Source organism: Heteronotia binoei, chromosome 15, assembly GCF_032191835.1.
Source record: "Heteronotia binoei isolate CCM8104 ecotype False Entrance Well chromosome 15, APGP_CSIRO_Hbin_v1, whole genome shotgun sequence".
Taxonomy (NCBI): Eukaryota; Metazoa; Chordata; class Lepidosauria; order Squamata; family Gekkonidae; genus Heteronotia; species Heteronotia binoei.
The window spans coordinates 28,687,613-28,712,887 of NC_083237.1; the positions used below are offsets into that span (position 1 = coordinate 28,687,613).

General features: G+C 47.8%; 1 protein-coding gene across 2 annotated transcripts in view; it reads left to right on the top strand.

The window, feature by feature from the left end:
* Positions 1-24,560, top strand: part of ALDH16A1 (aldehyde dehydrogenase 16 family member A1) — a 94,161-nt gene extending 69,601 nt beyond the window's left edge. For both annotated transcript variants that reach the window (XM_060255704.1, XM_060255703.1), the window contains exons 17-18: positions 13,037-13,162; positions 24,283-24,560. In XM_060255704.1, coding sequence (XP_060111687.1) covers positions 13,037-13,162; positions 24,283-24,459 — 303 coding nt within the window. In that variant the 3' untranslated portion in view covers positions 24,460-24,560. The remainder of the gene's footprint in view (positions 1-13,036; positions 13,163-24,282) is intronic.
* The last annotated feature ends 715 nt before the right edge of the window (positions 24,561-25,275 follow it).

Genomic DNA, 25,275 nt, shown 5'->3' on the forward strand with positions numbered 1-25,275 from the left:
AAGTGCTATTATCTCAGTTATGTTAATGTTAATGATGGCGTGATGTTTATTCCAAGCTCCATCTTAGAAAGCTAGCCGGAAGAGGGCGGTTTTTCAGGCTCTACGGAATTGGCCAAGATCCCGCAGGGCCCGCACCTCTGCCGGCAGCTGGTTCCACCATTGGGGTGCTTTTATAGAGAAGGCCTGTTCTCTAGATGTTTTTAGTTTGGCCTCTTTAGGTCCAGGTACTTCCAGAAGGTTTTGTGAACTGGATCGTAGTTCTCTCTGGGAAACATATGGAGAGAGGCGGTCCCTAAGGTAGGCAGGTCCTCGGCCATATAGGGCTTTAAAGGTAATAACCAGTGCCTTGTAACGAACTCGATAAACAATTGGCAGCCAATGCAGCTCCCGCAGCCTAGGCTGCACATGTTCCCACCGAGGTAGGCCCAACAGCAGTCCGGCTGCTGCATTCTGCACTAGCTGCAGTTTCCAATTTCGGCACAAGGGCAGCCCCATGTAGAGGGCATTACAGTAATCTAGCCTTGAGGTGACCGTTGCATGGATCACTGTTGCCAGGTCATTGTGCTCCAGGAAGGGAGCCAACTGCCTCGCCCGCCTAAGATGAAAGAAGGCGGATTTGGCAGTGGCTGCTATCTGGGCCTCCATTGTCAAGGAAGACTCCAGTAGCACTCCCAAGCTCCTGACCCTGCGCACTGGTACCAGTGACGCACTGTCAAAAGCTGGAAGGAAGATCCCTCCCTCCGGACCACCGCGCCCTAGGCAAAGGACCTCTGTCTTCGCTGGATTCAATTTCAGCCCACTTGACCTAATCCTATCTGCCACAGCTTGCAACGCCCGGTCCAAGTTTATAGAGACATCGGCAGCCCGGCAGCCCATCAATAGATAGAGCTGGGTGTCATCCGCATACTGGTGACAACCCAGCCCGTACCTCCGGGCAATCTGGGCAAGGGGGCGCATGTAGATGTTACAGGCACCCCACAGTTAAGTAGGTGTCTCCGGGACAGCTCTCCCCCAATTGCCACCCTTTGTCCCCGACCCTCCAGGAAAGAGGAAAGCCACTGCAAGGCTAGCCCCTGAATCCCAACGTCGGCGAGGCGGCAGGTCAGCAGCCGGTGATCGACCATATCGAACGCAGCCGAAAGGTCTAACAACAGCAATACTGCTGCACTGCCTCGGTCCAGATGTCGCCGGAGATCATCCAAGAGGGCGACCAATACTGTCTCTGTCCCATGGCCCGGGTGGAAGCCGGACTCAGTGAGGGGTAGCATGATTTGGGCAAACCCGGGTATGAAGGTTCAGTAAAAATTTGCGAACCCGAGGAAGGATTGGAGCTATCTACGTGTCCTCGGGGGTGCCCAATCCAAGACCGCTTTGACCTTGCTCGGGTCCATTGCCAGTCCTTGAGCTGAGACTCTGAAACCCAGATAGTCCAATTCGGTCTTGTGAAACTCACACTTTGAAAGCTTGGCATATAACTTATGCTTTAAAAGGGTGCTAAGAACCTCCCTCACTAGTTTCACATGAGATTGGAGATCTTGTGAATAGATAATGATGTCATCCAGGTAGACCACCACCCCCTTAAACAAACATTCCCTAAACACTTCATTGATAAAGTTCATGAACACTCCGGGTGCCCCCTGTAGCCCAAATGGCATCACTAGATACTCAAACTGGCCCATGGGGGTATTGAAAGCACTCTTCCACTCATCCCCCTCCTTAATGCGCACTCTAAAGTACACGTCCCATAAGTCCAATTTTGTGAATATTTCCCACTCTGAGACCGTGCTGAGTAAGTCCTTGATAAGGGGAATTGGATAGGTATTGGAGGTGGAAATCCCATTAATCCCTCGAAAATCAGTATAAAGTCTGAGCGAGCCATCCTTCTTTTTCCTAAACAGGATGGGGGCAGCATGGGGGGCCGTCGCCGGTCTGGTAAAACCCCGTTTCAAGTTTTTGTCTAAAAATTTCCGCAGTTCCACCTTCTAAGCCCAACCCATCGAATAAAGCTTGGCTTTCGGTAAGGTCTACCCCGGAATCAGTTCAATGGCACAGTCCGTGGCCCTATGGGGCAGGAGTACATCAGCTCCCTGTTCGCTGAACACCCCCTGCAAGTCTCTGTACTCCTTGGGAATGGAGTGGACCTCCTCCATAGTTAGGCAGACCTTCTCATTTCGAGAAGGTGGACGAGGGCCCCACTCTTTATTCCAGTGGTGGGTCTCACATCTCGGGTCATTGAATTCTATGGTTTGGTCACCCCATCGGATGTCTGGCTCATGTTTAGCCAACCACCCTACTCCCAAAACTACATCATAAGTGGAGGAGGGGGCAATCACAAAGGCTTCGTGATCCCAGTGGTCTTTGATACCCACTGGTACCATTTGAGTCTCTAACACGCACGGTTCTCCCCTAATTACAGACCCATCCATTTGCTCAAACTGGATGGGACGTGGTAAGGCCATTGTGGGGAGCCTCAGGGCGTCCATTAATTTAGGAGTTATTATATCCCTCGTGCAGCCCAAGTCAATTAAGCACTTACAAGTCCCCGCTGGCTTCCCTGTCGCGCACCCGCCTTGGGGCTTCTTTGCCTCCACCTTCCCCCCGGGTTTCGGGTCCCGACCCGACTTACTGCTCTGGTGCTGATGTTGCATGGCCACTCTCTTCATGTTGGTCTCCACCTCGCCCGCCAGTTGGATCCACCCCACCAGGGTGGTTGGTCTGGCCTGCTGCAGGGCGCGATCTAGAATACTTGCATTCAGCCCATGGGTGAAGTGTTTGATCTTCATCAGCTCACTCCATCCTCTTACTTTGGCAGCATTCGTGCGTAACTCCGCTGCATATTCTCGAATTGTCTTGGAGCCTTGCTGCATGTTCCTCAGGGCAGCCTGTAGTGGGTCCTCGTATTGGGCTAGCAGGGCCTGTAATTTTTTTTTTAATTTTTTTAAAAATTTTATTGTTATATATTCCAACACCAATCCACCTCTGTGAGAGTCCCAGGCCATAGATACATTATAATATTCCATAAATTTATAACTATTAACATTTCATCCAAATACAACTCCATCACTCTATTTAAACATCTTATCCATTCATTTTCTTATTAACCAACCAATCGTCTTAAATTGTTTAAACTTTTCCAAATATCTCACCATCTTCCTAAACCACCCCTCCTCCTGTTCCCTAACCTTTAATCTGTTCATTCTTCGTATCTTCATCGTTAAATACTCCAAAATAATTATATTATTCATTTTATCCCTCCAGTGATTAATTGTCAATTCCTCAGCTTCTTTCCAATTCCTTGCTATCACTTGTCTTGCTGCTACTAACATCAAATTAATCCATTTACTATCCTCTTTTGATCTTAATCCCACACCATCCAAATTAATAATAGCCATTGCTTTAGATATACTTATTTTCCATCCCATAATCTTTGTCATCTCTATGCCAACCTGCAACCAGAATTTTTTCACTAAGGGACAATCCCACCACATGTGACTGAAAGTTCCAATTTCTCCACATTTCCTCCAACAATTTTTACTCCCTGATTTAGAAATATAATACATCTTAATGGGTGTATAATACCATTTCTGTATCATCTTCAATCCCTGCTCTTGCACTAACCTAAATGTTGTAACAAAGGGAGGTAATCTAAACATCCTCTCCCAATCTTCATCTAAAATTTTATCTCCAATATCTGTTTCCCAATGCTCCTTCAAAAATTCTCTCGGGGATTTCCCTGTACCTAATAAAATCTTATACAATTTTGAAACTATTTTTGACTTATCTTCGCTATACTCTTTCACCAAGTTTTCAAAGGGAGTATTAATTCTTTTACCAATATTTTTAAGTTCTTCCTCCTTCAGCAATGAGGAGATTTGACTTTTTAACAACCAATTAATATTATTCAAAATATTATACTCCTCTTTCTTCACCCCATCAGTACCCCAAACCTCTTTCAATTCTCGAATCGTAATCCTCTTCAGTTTATCTCCTACTTCCTTTGACAGCGATCCCCTTAATGGAGCAAATTTATCATAGTACCACATTTTAGTAATAGATGAAATCTCCGGAGAGAGTTCTTTTTTCCACTTCTCCCATACCCTACTGGGCCCCATAAAGGTTGATAATTTATCACCTATCTTCTTCCTCCTTTTCGTTCTCTCAAATAAACTTTCCTTTCCTCCTACTACCTCTAAATTTTCCTTTTCTATCCCGTTCAGCTCTTCTCCTAATTCTCCCTCCAACCAAATCATTAAGTGCCTTAATTGATATGCATCATAATAGTAAATTATATTGGGAATCCCCCATCCCCCATCTTTAATACCATAATATCTATACCTATTAGCTGTCCTTGGTTTCTTTGATGCAAAAACAAATCTATCTATATCTCCTTGCCATCTCTTCAGTACGTATTCTGGTATATGCCAAGGCAATACATAAAATAAATAAGTCAACCTAGGAACTAGAAACATTTTAACCATAGCATTCCTTGTACTAATTGACTCCTTCCTCTTCCTCCAGCCTCTCATTTTAACTTGAATTCCACTCCAGATTCTTTTATAATTATACTCAAATATTTTTTTAATATTCCTAGGAATATTAACCCCTAAATATTTCACCATTTTATTTGCTATGGGAATACCCAAAATTTTTGAAGCTGCTAATTGTAACCCTGGTTTTACATTAACACACATCATCGAAGATTTTGAAAAATTCAACTTTAACCCTGACACTTCCTCAAATTCCTGTAGTATCTTTTTTAAAGGTGCCACTGCGGGCTCCACATCCTTAATTGTCACCATCATGTCATCTGCATACATTGTTAAGAGATTCCCATCTATTTTCCCTTTCCCTGGAACTTCAAAGCCTATAATTCTTTTGTCCTTTTTTAATTTATTCACTAACGGTTCCAATGCTAAAATAAATAACATAGGGGATAAAGGGCATCCCTGCTTCGTACCACTCATTACCTGAACATATCCCTCTACTGATCCACCAACTCCTATCAACGCCTTGGATTTAGAATATATTGCCTCAATCATATTTTGAAATTTCTCCCCAATCCTATACTTTTGAAATATAATCTTCATGTATGTCCAATCCACAGAATCAAAGGCCTTATAAATATCCAACGCCAAAAGCGTAAGCGGCAAATCCTTATTTTTAGCTAAATAAACCATACCCATCACCTTCCTAACTGCCTCTACTAAATACTTTTGAGGCATAAACCCAAATTGCTCTTTCCCTATCAATTGCGCTATACATTTTTTAAGTCTCATTGCCATAACCTTTGCAAATATTTGATAATCCATATTGGTAATTGAAATTGGCCTATAAGAATCCCTTAAAGTCTGATCTTTCCCAGGTTTCGGAATTAACACCAATCTCGACTCCAACCATGTAGGCGGTGTAGGAGATCCATCCAAAATTCCTTGAAACAATTCAGTCACATGAGGCACCAATATATCCTTAAAATGCTTATAAAATACCGCATTAAAACCGTCCAGTCCAGGTGCAGATTGCATATTCATAGAATCTATAGCCATCTTAACTTCTTCTTCCGTTATATCCTTATCTAATTCTTTCCTACTATCTTCACTTAATTCTAAAAATTCCAGCCCCTCACAGAATTTTTCTATATCTTCCTTTTTAATCCCTTTGTTTGCGTACAATTTATTATAAAATTCTATAAAATTCTCCAGTATCATTTTAGGTTCAGTTTCCAAAAACCCTATATCGTTCCTGATTGCCTTAATATTTTTCCTAACCTGAAAATTCTTAATTTTATTTGCTAAAATTCTTCCTCCTTTCCCTTCAAACTCATAATACTTCTGTCTGTTATACCATAATTTTAACGTAGTCCTATTAACATCCAATACATTCAACTCTTCCCTTTTCCTAACTACTTGTTCTTTATCCTCCTTCTTCTTAGATTTCCTAAATTTCTCCTCCAATACTCTAACTTCTTCTTCTACTTCTTTAATTTTCCTATCTTTACCTTTCTTCAATCTCACCAAATTCTGTATACACACACCTCTAATAGTGGCTTTCATTGCTTCCCATATTATTGTTAATGAAGTATCTGATTTCCTATTCTCCTCAAAATATCTTTCCATTGCCTTTTTAATATTACACTTACTTTCTTCATCTGCCACTAACCATGGATTAAACTTCCAATTATAAGATCTATTACAATGACCTATTTGCAAAAAGGCTGAAACAGGGGCATGATCAGTAATCTTAATCATCCCAATCTCCATATCTTTTACCCAATTCCTCATTTCTTGAGAGACTAGGATTCCATCCAATCTTGAATAAGTTCCATGCACGGCAGAGTAAAAAGAATACACATCATCATTAGGAAACATTTCCATCCATAATTCTAGCAGACCAAATTTCCCGCACACTCTTTTAAATTTCTCTGCCTTTCTTTTTTTAACATTGCCTTTCCCCTGCAAATCAATATTAAAATCCCCCCCTATTATTTTAGTATAGGGTGAAAATTTTTCAAACTTCTGCAAAAATCTATACAATACATTCAACTGATGCACATTAGGGAGGTACAAAGAAGCTAAAGCCACCGGCTCTCCCTCCAAATGACCCTGTACAAAAATAAACCTTCCATCCTTATCTCTCATTACCTTATCTGCAACAAAATCTATTTTAGAATTAAATACTATTCCCACCCCTCTGCTCTTCGAGGAGCCTGGAGCAATAAATTTCTTACCTTTCCCAAATCCAGGGGAATTCATCTCTCTTTCCCCCCCATTATATACCTCCTGCAAAAACAGCACATCTGCTTTTAATTCTTGAATATATCTCCCAACTCTTGCCCGTTTCACAGGATTTCCTAGCCCTCTAACATTAAGAGTTGTACATATAACATTAACATTTTTTATCATATTATACCTAACCATAGCTCTTCCCCATATCTCTTCTGTTCTCTACCAGCCTGGAATTCTAAACCCCAACAACCCTTAACCAGCCCCACCTGATGTTGCTTATCTACCCTCCACCTACCCTCCATCACCAATTCTACCCATCCAAGAGAAATGCAATATGCCAATGCTCATGGCATATCTCTTGTATAAAAAATTCTACCCAATATGCATTCACTCACCTTCTTACTCCATTCATAATCCACCCATTCACCCCTTAGATCCCAATCATCCATCCATACCCCAATCACACCATCCAAACATACCAACATCATCCCAATCAGCCACCATCTACACATCTTCTTCCCAATCATACCACTAAACACATCAGACATCCAGCTACCACTGACATCCATATGGGGGAGGGGGGAGAAAAAAGACATCTCTCCCACACTGTAAACTCAAAAAGAGCAACAGCAACAATAAAAAAACCCAAAAAAACTGTTCATGTTGAGCTATTCCGGTCCTTCTATCTTCTTTCCTTCTTCCTTAATCCATCTTCCCTTAATCATTTCTTAGTCTTAGTCCTTTCCCTGAAGTCCCAAGTCTTTTTTTCCTCCTTTTTTTTCTTCTTCTGTTTCTGAGTGTTCCCCATTTCCTCTTCCAAACTATTTTCCCCTTCTGAGTCCCGGTCAGGGAAATGCTTGTAATCCTTAGGCAGCTGCAGTCCCACACGTTTAAATAGCTCCTCCATCTGCTTCTGATCTTCTGCAAACAGCTCTACTCCTTCATGCACCATTTTCAGAGCAAAGGGTGCCATTCTCCAGCTGTATTTCATTCCTTTATCCTGCAGCACCTTGGTAAACACTCTTAACTTTTTCTTCCTGTTAATTGTTTCCTGTGATAAATCTTCAAAAACCAACACTTTTTATCATTATACAGTAACTTATCATGCCTATCCAAGGCCTTCATGCCTTTAAGCACCTGCTCCTTTAATATATATTTTCCAAAGCACATTACCACATCTCTCGGCCACCTCCACTCAGCTGTCTGCTTCCCAACTCGATGAATACGGTCTAAAACTTCCCTTGAAATTTCTAAGTCTGGGAGCATTTCAGCCATCCATTTAATCACATTATCCATATCCTCCGTTTCTGGAATATTTTTCAACCGCAAATTTGACCTTCTGGCCCGATTTTCCAAGTCCATCAGTTTATCTTTAAAGTATTTATTTTGCTTTTCCAACTGTCTGGACTGTTTTTGCAACAAGTTAATTTTCTTCTCATTTAGCTGCGCCATTTCCCATGCACTATTCACAGTCTCTTCCATAGCTTCAACGGCCTCAGCTAAATTAGTTATTTTTTCATCCACTATCTTCGTTATTGCTTTAATAATGCTGTGTTTGGCAGCTCCCACTGCCTTCTTAACTTCTAATTGAAAGTCTTTCGGTTTCATTACCTTATCTTCACTTTCAGCTTCTGAGTCCGAGGTCGCCATTGCCGTTTCTCTCAAAACCAATTAGTTTTAACTTTAGCCTCTAGCCAACTTCCAGACTCCCACTTCACAACTATCACCAGCTTATATTAAAGTCTTCAAGGCTTTGTTATTTTTATCACCAGAAGAAGGAATACTTAATTCCCTTTAGCATTCTACCGGGAGCTCAAACAAAACACGTCTTCCTCTCAGCTGAGCATGCCACGCCCCCCTAGCAGGGCCTGTAAGAAAGTTGCCACAAAGTCCATTTCTGGGCTCATGGCTTCATACAGACTCACGTACCATCTCTTCGCGGCCCCCTTTAACTTTAACCCCAGGTAGTCTACCCGGCTGAACTCATCAGGGAAGGTGTTCCCCCAATAGTTCATATAGCTATTAGCCTGGATCGTGAAGTACTCCACCTCCTCGGGGTCTCTGTCAAAGGTAGCTTCCAGCTCCAGTCCACGACCTCCCTCCCGAGGAGGCTGGGGCACCGCTGGTGGGGGTGGTAGTGGAACTAAGGGAGGTCTAGGTGGAGGTGGTTGTGGGGCTCTCCTCGGGGCCGGAAAACCCAGAATTCGATCGATTTGCCTGTTGAATTCTTCTGCCATCAGGGTGGTCATCGCCTGCATCTCATCCTGTAGCCCCTTAGCTACCTCTTCCACCTCCTTCCGGACCATCGCCCGGAATTCACGAGCCATCTTGTCATCTTCTTCTTTTGGACCTGGTACATTGGGGTCCTCATCTCCTCCCCCCACTGGGGCGTCGGCATCCACGACGAGTACTGCCGCGGGCCTTGTTCCATCCTCCTCTCCTGGTCCCGGGTTGTCTCCCCCTTCGTTAGCCATTTTCACCCGGCGCATGTGCCTGGTTAGTATGGCCTCTCGTCGCACCGGGGCTTCATCCATCGTGGTGGCAGAGGTGTGTGGCTGCCACTGCCGGGGGATGACAAGGAGCTGTTGGATGTGGAGAGGGGACCCCAGTCCAGCAACTCTCCGGGCGTCCAGCACATGCCACATTGGGGTTTGTGCTCTCGCCCCTTCTTCAGGTTCTGGAAGTTCACCGCGCACTGGAATCTTTTCAGCCATTCAGTTATAAAGTTGCCAGGGCTGTTAAACTTCTTGTAGGATTCTTCTCAAAATGTCAAGCATGTGGGTTCAATGACAAGTCGAAGTTGCTACAAAGACTACGTTTAATGATAGACCGATACTTTAGCATAGACAGTTCTTGAGAAGACTGAAACTGATACATTGATACAATACTTTTAAGGCTACTTCAAAGAAATTCCAAGGGAGGGGGTTGCGGGGTAGCATTCACACATAAATGTCTAGGTTCCCATCCCGTTATCAGGACTTTGTCCTTGCTTTCTCCAGATGGCCTCTACTCCCTTCATGGGATGTATGAGAAGGTGCTGATTACTTGGTTTCAGTTCTCACTACTTCTAATTGCTAGCCATAAAGCGGGACAGGGGGGAAGGGAAAGAATAATAAGGCAACAAGATTGAGCCCTCCCTGACACTTCCAGACCAGGCTTGAGCAAGCCTGTGTTCTTCCTAGAAGCTACAATTATTCCAGTGAGGCTTTCGTAACTCTGGCCAAATCATGGGGAAAGACTCCCTGGAAAAGACCATAAGGCTAAGAAAAGCTGAAGGCAGCAGGAAAAGAGGAAGACGTATCTATAAGGGAAGATACAACGACCTTCAGTTTGCAAGATCTGAGCAAGGCTGCTAATGATATGATGTTCTGGAGCAGGGGTGGCCAAACTGAGGCTCGGGAGCCACACGTGGCTCTTTCACACATATTGCATGGCTCTTGAGCTCCACCTTGCCCTGTCAGTCGGCTTGGAGAAGACATTTGTCATTTTAAATCACTTCTCCAAGCCAAGTCAGCCAGTGGCTTGGAGAATGCATTTAAAATTAAAGTTGCTTTCTTTCCACCTCCTCCATCTATTTCCTTCCTTCCTTCCTTCCTTGCAACTCTCAAACATCTGACATTTATTCTATGTGGCTTTTAAATTAAGCAACTTCGCCCACCCCTGGTCTGGAGGTCTTTAATTCAGAGGGTCACCATAAATCAGAAGCAGCTTAATGGCATATAAGACAAACATATAACAGGACTATGAGGACTACAAATGTGGTTGTTTGAAGGGAAAAAAAGGCAGAGTGACAGGATTGTGGAAACTGAAAAACCATACCTGGATGGCTGTACTTTTAGGGAGGGCAGAACTGGATGAGGGAGAAACCCAATGGACAACTGGCAGTACCCAATTTGGAACTGCCGTCAGAATCTCAATTTTGGGGGGTGGCCTCTTCCAGGCCTTAACTTGTTTGTCATTCCAAGCAGCTTCAGTGGAAGAAGCGTCATACAGCTGGAGATGGAAGACCATTCTGTGTTGACAAGAGCTGCATGTTCTCAGAGATCTGTCAAGAGATTAGATGTAGTTATGTAAAAGCTGCATTTGACATTTATAAATTCTGTTAAAAGCTGCTGAGAACTTTTGGGGCTGCCAGTTGCTAGAACGTTGGAAACTTCTCCAGTTTCTGTCTTTGGAAGAGTCAGTGCGTACAACCGCAGAGCTCACTTCAGCAATGACATGCTAGATCAGGGGTGGCTAAACTTGCTTAGCATAAGAGCCACATAGAGTAAATGTCAGATGTTTGAAAGAAGGAGAGAGGGATGGAAAGAAAGCAACTTTAAATGCATTCTCCAAGCCACTGACTGTCTTGGCTTGGAGAAGTGATTTAAAGAGACAAATACCTTCTCCAAGCTGGCCAGTGGAGTGGTGGGGTCTTTGAAAGCCACACAGTATATGTGAAAGAGCCGCATGTGGCTCCCAAGCCACAGTTTGGCCACTCGTGTGCTGGATGATTCTTTGCAAGACTACACGCACACCCCTTGAAGAGTTTATATGTAAACTAGAATTAGATTGGCTAGTCAAAGCAATATCAGTATAGTGCTGCAACCAGCTTACAAGGAGGGACCCCCAGGGAGTTTTCAAGGCCAAAGACATTCAGAGGTGGTTGGCCATTGCCTGCCTCTGCATCACACCCCTGGTATTCCTTGGTGATCTCCCATTCAAATACTAGCCAGGGCCAACCCTGCTTAGCTTCTGAGCTCTATTGAGCTTGAGCTAGCCTGGGCTATTTAGGCTGGTATGTTTATTCGAATGTAATCACAGCAATACACAGTAATAAATGGTGCTCTTCTAAGGAAGCTCCACCTTGATAGGTCTGCCAAGGGCCCTTTCATTTGGGGATCCAGGGCCTCCCTTGGGGAACATTTTGGAGACTCTTGGATCTGGTTTCTGATGGTGCTTCAGTTGGGTCTGGGCAGTGAAAAGTGCAGCAAAGGGAATCTTTGTTTGGAGATTGTGGCAATTCTTGCCAGCTCCCTCCGGAGCATGTATAAGGGTATGCCATTCACTGACCATGGCCTTTTACCTTTGTTCAGTTGGTGGACGAAAGTGGGGTCTAGAACTGTGTTGAGCTTACTTCAGTCCAACTCCTCCTGCCCCCCACACACATACTGTAGTATAATCGGTGTGGCCCAATAAGCTTAGGGAGCAAGAGAACACTCAGGCAGTGTCATGGCTAACAGACTGAATCTGGAGATCTCCGGTTTGAGTCTCACCTCTGCCATCAACTCACTCTGTGGCCTCAGGCATAATGCTGTCTCTCCTCCTCAGTCTTCAGGGTGGGGGACGAAAAGACAGACATCCAGCTTGCAGGGTTGTTTTAAGGGGCTTTGAAACCCTTGAAGAAGGCCTGTTAAGGTCTGGTGAACTGCAGCTTTCCTCGGCTGCATCTTGCTGTCCAAGTTACTTGATTCAATTTTTGGTTGGCAAGGCAAAGAACATTTTGTGTGGTGGCTCTTACCTTTCGGAACTTGCCCTGGAGCTGACAACCGTGTCCCTCCGCTCCTGTGACTGTGTGCAGGAGGAGTTGATGAAGAGCAGAGAGTATGCTATCCTTTAACAAATGTTTTCTGCAGTTGCTGGGTTTTTTTCATTGAGGAACTTCTATGAAGTTTCTAGTGTGATGGAGAATCCAGTCTGGGCCCCAGTTACACTCTTTATGTCATAGACAATGTTCCCTGTAAGCTGAGTTAGTGTGAGCTAGCTCACAATTTTTTAGCCTCCAGCTCACACATTTTTGTCTCACCTCAGGAAAAACGGCCCCAAAGCAAACTAATTTATGCAGCAGCTCACAACTTTAATGTCATTAGCTCACAAAGTAGAGTTTTTGCTCACAAGACTCCACAGCTTAGAGGGAACGTTGGATATAGGGCTTTTGCAAAATGCAGGTTTCACCAGCTTTTCAGGCAGAAAATTGGGTCTGGTTGACAGCAGCACAGTCAGAATACAGATGGGAAAGCCTCAGCAACAGCCCAGTGCAACTCTCAAGAATAGTGATTCACATGAACTCATGGTAGGTTCCTTTGAGGGCAGGTTTTTTGTTTTCTTTTTGTTGTGGTGTTGGAGTGGCTGACTCCAAACGAAGTGTGAAAACACCAAAGAGGAGAATTTTCCTATTGCAATGAGCTGCCTTCTTGGGAATCCAAGAAGTCTTGCTGTCATCAAGATCTTTTGTATTCTAACCAAATTATCCATCATATCCAGAACCAGATTTAGCTGGTTTTGATTTAGGCCTCTAATGGCTTCCATCTTTCTTCCCATGCCACCCACATCAGGTACTTGACACCTCAGATGTCCCTGGCGGAGTGGTGAATATTATCTCTGGCAACCGGGACTATCTCAGCCGGGCTTTAGCTGAGCATCAAGATGTACAAGCCATGTGGTACTTTGGCTCCAAGGAGGTGAGTGTTCCTTGACAGTTCCTTGCAGCGGGGAACTGAGGTGGCACTGGGAAAGCACAGAATTCACAATTCAGCTCCTGTAGTATTTTTGCTTTGATTATTAATGAACGACACAAGTTTCTAGTCTTTATGGATGAAAAGAGAATGCCACGCCTATCAGGCAAAGGGAATGGGTAGTCTGTACTGTACAGAAAATAAAAATTCTGCACCTAAAAGTTGTGTGAAAAATATAAATTCTGCAAATTGAGCAAATGTGCAGGATTTCTCTTGTTTTGTATAATTTATTCTACTTTTGCTGGTCACTGGAAAGGTTGCACTAATACCCAACTGCTGGAAATTATATTAGGCAGCTCTCTCCAGCTTCAGAGATTTTAGCTGGAATTACCTATGCACCTTCAAGCAAAATTTTCCAACTTTAAAAACAAGAAACTTGCCTTTTGGGGGGTTTGTTTTAGAATGACAGCTAAGATTCTTGAGTTTTCCAACTCTACACCTGCCACATTTTCCTCAGCTACTGCACAATCTCAATATGGATCCAATTTTTTTCATGCTATCTCAATGAAAGCCCAGAAATTTGTGCAGAGATTTCTTGTTTATTCTGGGCTGGAACAGTCCAGCTGAAGGAAGAGAGGGGTGGTTCATGCATCCTAATCAAATTCTTGGGAGCTTCCATGGGGTAGAGAGAGTTGGCAAAGAGAACTTTTTCCCCTTCTCCCAAAATACTAGAACTCAAAGGCATCCAATGGAGATGATGGGCAGTAGGTTCAGGATGGACCAAAGGAAATGGTACTTTACACAGAAAGTGATTAAAATGTGGAATTGACTGCCAGAGGATGTAGTGGTGACCACAGGAATAAACAGCTTTAATAAAGGATTAGATAGATTCATGGAGGATAAGTCTGTAATGGCTACTAGCCATGGTGACTGAGGGGAATCTCCACATTCAGATGCATTAATTCTCTGAATCCCAGAGCCAAGAGGCAGCATCCAAACTTAGTCTCTATGCCCTGTTGTTGGCCCTCCAGAGGAACTGGTTGGTTGCTGTGTGAGGATGCTGCACTAGATGGACTGTTGGTCTGATCCAGCAGGGCTCTTTATAGGTTCTTATTTTTCCAGCAGTGATTGAGTGAAAGGAAAATAAGTTTAGTTTTTTTAGTTTATTTAGTTTATTTATGATTTATATCTCGCCCTTTCCACCAAGTGCCTCAGGGCGGCTCACAACATAAATATTAAGTTTAAGCATTTAACAAAGTTAAAACATTTAAAACATTAAAACATTAGGGATAGCAGAAGTCTAATAGAACTACACTTAGTTTCTGGTGCCGGTTAGTTATAAGCCAGCCGGAAGAGGGTTGTCTTACAGGCCCTGCAGAACTGAGCAAGGTCCTGCAGGGCCCTCACCTCTTCCGGCAGCTGGTTCCACCAGGAAGGGGCCATAACAGAGAAAGCCCTGTCTCTGGTAGATTTTAGGCGGGCTTCCTTTGGCCCGGGGATAACGAGAAGATTTTGGGTTCCCGATCTCAGTACTCTCTGGGGAACATGTGGGGAGAGACGGTCCTTCAGGTAGGCAGGTCCTAGGCCATATAGGGCTTTAAAGGTAATAACCAGCACCTTGTACCGGACTCGGTATATTATTGGTAGCCAGTGCAGAACCCGGAGCCCCGGCCGAATGTGCTCCCATCTTGGGAGCTCAATAACAGCCGGGCCGCGGCATTCTGCACTAGCTGCAACTTCCGGGTTCGGCACAAGGGAAGCCCCATGTAGAGGGCATTGCAGTAGTCCAACCTCGAGGTGACCGTAGCATGGATCACTGTTGCTAGATCGTCGCACTCCAGGAAGGGGGCCGGCTGCCTTGCCCGCCTAAGATGAAAAAATGCGGACTTGGCAGTGGCTGCTATTTGAGCCTCCATCTTTAAGGAGGGCTCCAATAGTACCCCCAGGCTTTTGACCCTGTTCGCCGCTATCAATGGCGCACCGTCAAAAGCTGGCAGGGGGATTTCCCTCCCCGGACCCCGACGACCCAGGCAAAGGACCTCTGTCTTCGCCGGATTTAGCCTCAGCCTGCTCAGTCTGAGCCACTCAGCCACAGCCTGTAACACCCGATCTAGATTTTCTGGAGCGCAGACTGGTCGGTCATCCATAAGCAGATAGAGCTGGGTGTCATCAGCATACTGATGGCAACCCAGCCCATACCTTCGGGCGATCTGGGCAAGGGGACGCATATAGATGTTAAATAACATCGGGGAGAGAACCGCCCCCTGAGGTACTCCGCAATCAAGCGTGCACCTCCGGGATAGCTCACCCCCAATCGCGACCCTTTGTCCCCGACTTTTAAGGAAGGAGGAAAGCCATTGTAAGGCCAACCCCTGAATCCCTGCGTCTGCAAGGCGGCAGGTCAGTAACTGATGGTCGACCGTATCGAACGCAGCCGATAGGTCCAACAACATCAGCACCGCCGAGCCGCCCCGATCCAGATGCCGTTGAAGGTCATCTACCAGGGCAACCAACACCGTCTCCGTCCCATGGCCCAGGCGAAAGCCGGACTGAAGTGGGTCAAGGACGGAAGCATCCTCCAGGAAGGTCTGTAACTGCATCGCCACTGCCCTCTCGATAAGTTTGCCCAAAAAGGGCAAATTTGAGACCAGCCGGTAATGTGCCAATTGGGCCGGGTCTAAGGTTGTTTTTTTCAAGAGGGGACGGACCGCCGCCTCTTTAAGCGGCGTTGGAAAATGCCCTTCGGTCAGGGATCTATTTTATGATATCCCGTACAGGATATCTGAGCTCTCTCTGGCAAGATTTAATAAGCCAAGAGGGGCAAGGGTCCAATTTACAAGTTGTTGGGCGTGCAGATAGGAGGATCCTGTCAACTTCCTCCAGGCTGAGAGGACTGAAGCCATCCAGAACACGATCCGAAGACAGGCCCGGAGCCTCGGTTTCGCTAACTGCCTCAAATATGGCAGGGAGGTCGAGGCGGAGTGACGCGATCTTGTCTGCAAAAAATTTCCCAAAAGCCTCACAGCCAATCTCCAATTGAATAGAATTTGGTCTGCCTTGTGGCAGCGTTGTAAGACTCCGAATTATATCAAACAATTGTGCTGGGCGCGAAGTTGCGGACGCAATCTTAGACGCAAAGTATGCTTTCTTTGCAGCTTTGATTGCCATCTCATAGGATTTCAAACTCTCTCTATAAGATGTTCGGATCACTTCGTCTCGAGTACGCCGCCATTGCCTCTCCAGTCGTCTGAGTCCCTGCTTTTGTTGCCGCAGCTCCTGGTTAAACCAAGGCGTCGGCTTCAAACGGGGACGCAGAGGGCGCCTAGGTGTGATCTCCTCGATGGCTCTGGAGAGTCCATCGTTTCAGGACTCTACCAGATCATCCAGGAAGTCGCCAGTGGGCCAGGAATCCTGCAGGGCCGTTAGATAAGAATCATGCTTGAATCATAGTGGATATTCAGGACATCTCTGGATTATAAAGGAATGTGGGAAATTTACAGCCTAGTCAGAAATCTGGAACCCAAAGCTGGGAGCGCAACAAAGATTTCCATAACACTTTCCAAAGATCTCCAAACATTGGTTGGGAGACTCCGAACTGGGCCAAGTTCATGCCGAATTTCAGCTCGTGAACCGGTTCATGCCTATCTCTGTTGAGAATGTCACCCAGTCCAGCAGGTGAACTTTACCTCGACTGAACTAATTTACACACAAGGCAAATGCCAGATCACTTCCGTGTTTCCCATCCAACACCCACACTATGCAGCTTTGCATCTCCCTAGAAGCTGCCTGCGTTCTGGGGGTCGTGGCCTGGTCACGGCTTGGTAAATAAGCTGTGCTTGTAACTTCCCTGTTGCTGTTTGAGGCCATTTTTGTGCTTGTGCGATGACATTTTCTCTGTCACCAGGAAAGGTAGTTACAGGTACATCTCCCCCAAGGATGTGGTGTGGGTCATTAAAGCACAGAATGACTCACAGTTTGCAGGACCACTTGCAGTTGGCCCTTTCTCTGCGCTTGTACAGTTTGACACATCCTATAAATTACCTACAGTGGAAATGCTGCCTGTGGAGGCATGTAAACTACAATCTGAAACTGACGCTCACTTGGAGCAAGTTGCTGGAGAGCTAGGAGGGTCATACTGCTTTGGACCAGCTCAGAAATATTAATACAATTGAGAAGGCTTAGCCTTTACTGCTCATTCTATTTTGTAAGAGTCTGTTACTGTTAATCTACGTCACCCTGCCTGGATCTCTTTCCCTTGGTCCACTCCTTCTTTCTTTCTCTTTCTGGCTTCCTCTTGCTTTTTCTTCTGCTTTTTTTTTTTTTTTAACTTTTCATTCTTACAGTACAACAGAAGTCAGCTTTTGTAATGGTCTACAACGGAAGCATGCTTCTCTGTGAGAACTCTGTTGCATAGAAAAGGTAGACGCTTTAAGAAGCAACAATAATGGAGCATGTACCCCAGAATCCTCTGCAGTGCACAGAGGTTCCATGACAGAGCTTTAGGAGTTCTGCTGCAATGTGAGAAGGGTACCTAGAAGTTTGAGAGTTTGAACAGCACTGCTCTAGACTAATTAAATATGAATACTTTAAGAGCTTCCTCGGGACTCTGTCTGTGTTCCCTTTACAGTCTCATAAGGTATGTTGTTCATATGCAGAAGACGGGGCCTTTTCAGCAGTGGCACCAAGATATTGGGCCTTACAATCCAGCAAGGTTCACTCTGCTCCATTTATAGTTGCTTTAAGATATTCTAGGAAGCTTCTGCAAGTATCCGAGTTGTTCAGCATCCTAAATAGCCCAGCCTAGTCTGATCTCATCAGAGCTCAGAAGCTAATCAAGGTTAGCCCTGGTTAGTAATTGGGTGGAAAACCACCAAGAAAGCCCAGGGCTCCTACACAGAGGCAGGCCATGGTGTCAAGTCTGAGGTTTCAATAATGAGACTTTCTTGATAAGAAGTTCTAGTTTATTGTAACATGTTGCAGAACTGTAGCTGAAAGATTGCGAGACTGGCGAGCATACACAAAGAGCAAACTTTTAAGGTACAAATCAAAAGCATTCCTGAGGGGAGGGCACACTATGCAGGGTACATTCACACATCGTTGTTACATTTATCGTTCTCAGGCCTTGGTTGGCCTTGGGCGCTTCCTGGCGCTCGTTATCTCTGAGAAGGCTTCATAATCTTATTTTCATGCTCTCGTTACCAAGCAGTACTACATAACAAAGGGGAGGTGATGGGGGAAGGCAAGGGTGAGCTAGCAGCAGATGAATACAGTATGGCTTTTACCCAGGATCCCTTTCCTGAACCAGCGTTTTGGGCCTAGACTACTCAGCATCATAACAGACTTGACATACTGCCCCCCCTAAGCCCCCTCCACCGCGGGGGGAGGGATTCTGGTGGCGTCATGCTCCCGGACTCCTTGGTTAAAGGCACAGCGGTCGGTTAGGGCGGTGGTGGCCCCCGCAGGGGGAGGGTGCCAGCTGGACGGCCCGGGGTCCCGGCGGATCAAGCTGCAATGAAAGACAGGGGGGATTTTACCCAAACGGGGGGCAGAGCCAATTCCACAGTCACTGGATTAATCACCCTTTTCACCTTGAACGGCCCCAAGTATTTTACTGCCAGTTTGCGTGAGGGCTGGGTTAGAGGTAGGTTCTTGGTTGACAGGTACACAGAATCCCCGACCTTAAATTCTCCCGCCGGGACATGGGATTTGTCATATTGTTTTTTGTAAGCCTCCTTGGCAGCTTCTAAGTTTTCCCGTATAAGATGCCAGCTGCTGCTTGGCCCCTCCCACCATTGCTCGAACGATGTGGGCGCGTCTTGTCCTTCTCCCCCCGGGAGCAGGGGGAGGGGTTTCCCCTCATAACCGAACACTGTAAAGAAGGGGGAGGCCTTGGTGGAGCTTTGCATGCTATTGTTGTAACAGTATTCCGCAAAAGGGAGCAAGTCTACCCAATCGGACTGTCGTTGGTTCACAAAACACCTTAAGTACTGCTCCAGCACCCCGTTAACCCTCTCCGTCTGTCCGTCCGTCTGAGGGTGGTAGGCAGAGCTCAGGCCCTGCTCCATCCCCACTAGCTTACAGAACTCCCGCCAGAAGGTGGCAACGAACTGAGGCCCACGGTCGCTAATGACCTTGTCTGGGAACGAGTGTAGTTTTATGACGTGGTCAAAGAACAGGGCGGCCAATTTCTTGGCTGTGGGTAGTTGGCGGCAGGGGATGAAGTGGGCTTGCTTAGAAAAAGTGTCCACTACCACCAGGATCACGGTTTTTCCCCTGGAGGGGGGGAGTTCCACAATGAAGTCCATAGAAACTATGGCCCAAGGGCGTTTAGCGGTTTCTAACGGTTGTAAGAGACCGGGTGGTTTCCCTCCCCTCCTTTTTGCCATTATGCACATTGGGCAGCTTGTGACAAATTCAGAAACATCTTTCTGGAGGGACGGCCACCAGAACTGCCTGTTGACCAAGTGCAGCGTTTTTACATAGCCGAAGTGCCCTGCTAGCTTGGATGAGTGGCAGAGTTGGAGGATTTCTCTCCTTAGGCACTTGGGCATGTACAGTTTGTCCCCTCTATACCACAATCCGTCCCTCCCTTTCTGCACTCCCTCGGGCCGCTCGTCCCCTTCCCTCCGGGTCTCTAGCTCTATGCGCTCTCGGTTCAGTCCCTCCAATTCCTTCCTTTTCTGGGAGCGGGTGGTGACCATGGCCGCTATTTGAGACAGCTGAATTAAGGAGTCCACCACCTCCTCCTTTTGGCTCTCGTGCTGCGGGAGCCGTGATAGAGCGTCTGCCAGGAAGTTCCTCGTCCCGGGGATGTGCTTTAGGGTGAAGTCGAACTTGGAAAAGAAGCCCGCCCACCTGATTTGCTTTTCGCTCAGTTTGCGCTTCCCCGTCAGCGCTTCTAGGTTTTTGTGGTCGGTCCACACTTCGAACGGGAGCTTTGCCCCCTCCAACCAAGATCTCCAGGTTTTTAGTGCGAACACGACCGCAAACGCCTCTTTGTCCCACACTGACCACTTGCGCTGTTCGTCAGAGAACTTTTGGGAGATATAGGCACAGGGCCGCAGTTTCCCTTCTCTGTCTCTTTGCATGAGAATGGCTCCTACGGCCACGTCGGAGGCGTCACATTGGACCACGAAGGCCCTCTGCTCGTCCGGGTGGCTGAGGACCGGTTCACTGGTGAACAGCCGCTTCAAGTGATCGAACGCTGCCTGACACTCGGCCGTCCATTTCAACCCTGCCCCAGGCCGCTTCGCCTCTGGGCCCTTGCCCTTGGTCTTTAGGAGATCGGTCAAGGGCAGGGCTATTCTGGCAAACCCCTCTATGAATTGTCTGTAGAAATTTGCGAACCCGAGGAAAGATTGGAGCTGTCTACTTGTCCTCGGGGGAGCCCATTCTAACACGGCTTGGACTTTGGCCGGGTCCATCGCCAACCCCTGCCCGGACACCCGGAATCCCAAGTAGTCGAGCTCCGTCCGGTGGAACTCGCACTTCGATAGTTTCGCATACAGTTGGTGCTCCAGTAGGGTGCTTAGCACCTCCCTCACTAGTTTCACATGCGATTTCAGATCTTGTGAATAAATAATGATGTCATCAAGGTAAACCACCACCCCCTTAAACAAGTACTTCCGCAACACATCATTAATAAAGTTCATGAACACTCCCGGGGCCCCTTGCAACCCAAAAGGCATCACGAGATACTCAAACTGTCCCATCGGGGTGTTGAAAGCGGTTTTCCACTCATCCCCCTCCTTGATGCGCACGCGGAAATAGGCGTCGCGCAAGTCCAGTTTGGTAAAGATCTCCCCCCCCCCCGCCACCGTGCTCAGCAAGTCCCAAATGAGCGGGATGGGGTAGGCGTTGGACATGGACGCCGCATTAATCCCGCGAAAATCTGTGCAAAGTCTAAGCGAGCCATCCTTCTTCTTCCGAAATAGCACCGGGGCGGCGTGAGGGGCCGTGGCCGGTCGGATGAACCCACGCGCTAAGTTCAAGTCTAGGAATTTGCGGAGCTCCTTCTTCTCCGCCCACCCCATCTGGTATAGCTTGGCTTTGGGCAACACCTCCCCCGGGATCAGCTCTATGGCGCAGTCCGTGCTCCGGTGGGGGGGCAATTGGTTGGCCTCTTCCTCGCTAAAAACCCGTTTCAAGTCCCGATAAACCGCGGGGATTGGGTGCACCTCCTCCACCGACACGCACGCCCTCTCGTGGGCTACTGGGGCTTTGGGTCCCCATGCGGGGTTCCAGTCGTGCTTCCTGCACCCAGGGTCTAGGAACCGAATGGTCTGCGCCCTCCACCTGATCAGGGGCTCGTGCTTTTCTAGCCACCCTACCCCCAACACGATCAGGTAGGAGCAGGAAGGAGCGATTACAAAAAATTCTTGATCCCAGTGCTCCTCTATCCCCATGGGGCAGGGCAGAGTCTCACGGGTGCACGGCTCTCCGCACATAACGGATCCGTCCATTTGCTCAAACAGCATGGGGTGGGGTAGCTGCGAGCTCTCTAGTCCCAACGCCTCCACCACCTTGGGGGAGATTAGCTCCCTGTTGCACCCTGAGTCTATGAGGGCCCGAATTTGCATGAACCTCCGTAGTTTGGGGTTCAGTAATTTAACAGTCACAAAGTACAGCCTCCCCTTTACACTCACCGTCAGCGGCGCCTCGTCACGGTCGACCTGCCGTTGGGCGCCCTTCAGAGCAGCAGGTCGGGCTCGTTTCCCGCCGGCTCTTCCAGCCACGCGAGGTCGGCCAATTCCGCGGAGAGAAGCACCTCTTCCTCCTGCAGATCCTCCTGCACCAGCGCGCTGCTTTTTGCCGCATCCTTAGGGCAGCCAGGAGGCTTCCTCGGGGTGGGAGCGGTCGGCTTCGGTGGGGCCGGGGGCGACTTGGCCGGCGGGGGGTGAGGGCAGGCGGACGCTAGGTGGTTCGGGTCCCCGCATCGGTAGCATCTGCGGGGTCCTGCCGGGGCAGCGGCGGCCGGTTTCTTCGCTTTGGTCGGCTCGCCCTTTGCCGGGGTCCCCTTCTGGTGGGCCTTCCCCGACTGGTGTTGTCGCAGCATGGCCACTCGCTTCAGGTTGTTTTCGACCTCACCAGCTAGCTGGATCCATCCCACCAGGGTGGTCGGGCGGGCTTGCGTGAGGGCCAGATCCAAGATGCTGGCGTTCAGCCCGCTCGTGAACTGCTCAATTTTCATCACCTCGTTCCAACCCCGGACCCGGCCGACGTTGGCTTGGAAGTCGGCCGCGTACTCGCGGATGGGGCGGGCCCCCTGCTGCATGTCGCAGAGGGCCACCAGTGCCCGGGATTCTTGCAGCGGGTCTTCAAACTGGGTCAGTAGGGCTTGGAGGAAAGTGTGCACGTCGTCCAGGATCGGGCTCCTGGTTTCGCACAAGCTCACATACCATCTCTTGGCTGCCCCTCTCAACTTCGACCCTAGGTAGCCGACCCGGCTGAATTCGTCTGGGAAGGAGTTCCCCCAATAGTGCATGAAACTGTTTGCTTGAATCCCGAAGTAATTCACCTCCTCCGGGTCCCCGTCGAAGGTGGCGTCCAGCTCTCGGCTCACATGCCTCGGCCCCACTAGCGGCGCCGGAGGTGGCGGGGCAGGGGGGGGCGGTCCCGGCTCGCGCCGGGGCTGCCTGTGTGGCCGGTTGAGTGGGCCGGTCGCGGGGCCCCGCCGGAGCCGCAGCTGGTCTTCTGGAGGTTGGGATTCCCAGCGCCCTCCCGAGCTGGATGGTTAGGTCGCGCAACTCATCCCTCAGGCTTCCGATGGCCCCGTCGACCTCTCGGCGGACCATCGACTGGAACATTTGGTAGTCCTCCTCGTCTTGGTCCTGGAGCCTCCGCTCTCCGCAGTCGGCCTTCTGGCCTCCCGCCTTTTCTTCTCCATCGTCTCCCACCTGGATGACGATAATGCTGTCCGCTTCTCCCGTCTCCCCCGAGCCCAGGCTCGCGGCTTCAGACCCTGCTACCTGGATCAACCTGATGTGGCGGTTCAGGATAGCCTCGCGGCGCAGGGGAGCTTGATCCATGATGGTGGTCGAGGTCCTCTGCTGATACTGCCGGGGCGATAGCACCAGCTGGAACTCCGGGGGGGACTCCGCGGCTCTTCTAGGGTCCAAGACGTGCCACGGGGCCGGTCCCTCGGAGCCCGATTCAAGTGGGAGTTCTCCATCGTCCGGAATCTGGTCGGCCATCGGGCCTTTCAAGTTGCCGGAACGGTTAGGTCCCAAAAAGGGAGTCTCGCAAAATGTCAAGTCTGAGGTTTCAATAACGAGACTTTCTTGATAAGAAGTTCTAGTTTATTGTAACATGTTGCAGAACTGTAGCTGAAAGATTGCGAGACTGGCGAGCATACACAAAGAGCAAACTTTTAAGGTACAAATCAAAAGCATTCCTGAGGGGAGGGCACACTATGCAGGGTACATTCACACATCGTTGTTACATTTATCGTTCTCAGGCCTTGGTTGGCCTTGGGCGCTTCCTGGCGCTCGTTATCTCTGAGAAGGCTTCATAATCTTATTCTCATGCTCTCGTTACCAAGCAGTACTACATAACAAAGGGGAGGTGATGGGGGAAGGCAAGGGTGAGCTAGCAGCAGATGAATACAGTATGTCTTTTACCCAGGATCCCTTTCCTGAACCAGCGTTTTGGGCCTAGACTACTCAGCATCATAACAGACTTGACACATGGCAGATCACCGCTGAGCGTCTCTTGCCTTGGGGTCACCATAAATTGGTTGTCTTGACAGCATGCTCTACTTTTTACTTAACAATGGTCCCCTCCTGAATTTTTTCAAGTTTTTTTAATTTTTTTTAAATTGTATTTAGATTTTATAATCAAAATCAAAAGCTAGAATTTAAATATGTTTATTTAATCTATAAACCTTATTACTACTTCTTTCAGTTGGAGCCTATGATTCTATTCCATTTAACAGCAGAGCCTTTCTCTGAGGTAGGAAGGCTTCCTCCAGTCCAAGAGGTGTATCTTGCCATTACAAGGCCCTTTCAGACTGAGGAAAGTTCTGCTGTAAGCATAACAGGTTCATGGGATCCATCAACGCAGTTGTTCAGCAGATCTAAAGATCTCTTGTGGTGTGTTTTGATCCCCCCACCCCTTTTCATCTGCAGGGTTCTGCAGTTGTGGAATGGGCCTCCTCTGGGAACCTGAAGAGGACCTGGGTGAACTATGGAGCAGAGCAGCGTTGCTGGTCCATCCCTCAAGAAGGAGCGGGGGAAGAATTTCTCTACCAAGCCACACAGTGCAAAAGTGTCTGGATGCCCATGGGTGATATATTTGCCAACTAAGCCTCGGGATCAGTGGGCAGAACTGCAAGGCAATCAACAAAGGATGGGGGGAGAGAATTGTAGGGTCTGAGAATAAAGACTGTTTGGTAGAAATCTGTAAACTCTGCAGTGGAAGTCTTGCCTCATTCGTAGCTGGAAGGGGAACCACAGTTCCCTGAACTGGGATGCACTGAACAAATGTGGATGTTGTCTTTCCTTCTCCAGTTCTCTTGCTGCAGAAAACATGGCTGCAGAAAGGGGAAAATAACTCCCTCTCCAAGAGGTTTTGCCTTGGGGAAACGGCATGGGGGGGGGGGGAGCAAGGAGCCCCTCCTCCCTACATGGCACAGTTCTGAGCTGAAGTGGGTTCACACCAGTGTTTAAAATGACATTCCTACAGTTGTTGTGTCACTGCAGCCATGTCTATTTTATCCCCTATATCCAGAGCTTTTTTTGAGCAGGAATGCAGTTCTGGCTGGCTTGGTGTCAGGGGGTGTGGCCTAACATGCAAATGAGTACCTGCTGGGCTTTTTTTTTTGCCTTGATCCCATTCCCCACCCCCCACACACACACACAAACTGCTGTCAGAACCTCCCTGCTCTGCCCTCCTGATGCTCAAGAGCCCTGGGTAGCAGAGATCAGTTTGATGAAGGTACAGCTAAAGGGCCACTGATTCACTTGCATGAGCGAAGGCAAAGGGCTCTTCACTCTTCCCCTACCCCTGGATACAGGTGCTGAAGCACCAAGGCCGTGGTCTCCCATGTAACAGAACAAGGTAGGTGAATTGCTATGGGACCAGGCTACTTCATACTGCAGGTGGAGAATTCCAGCTCTGAA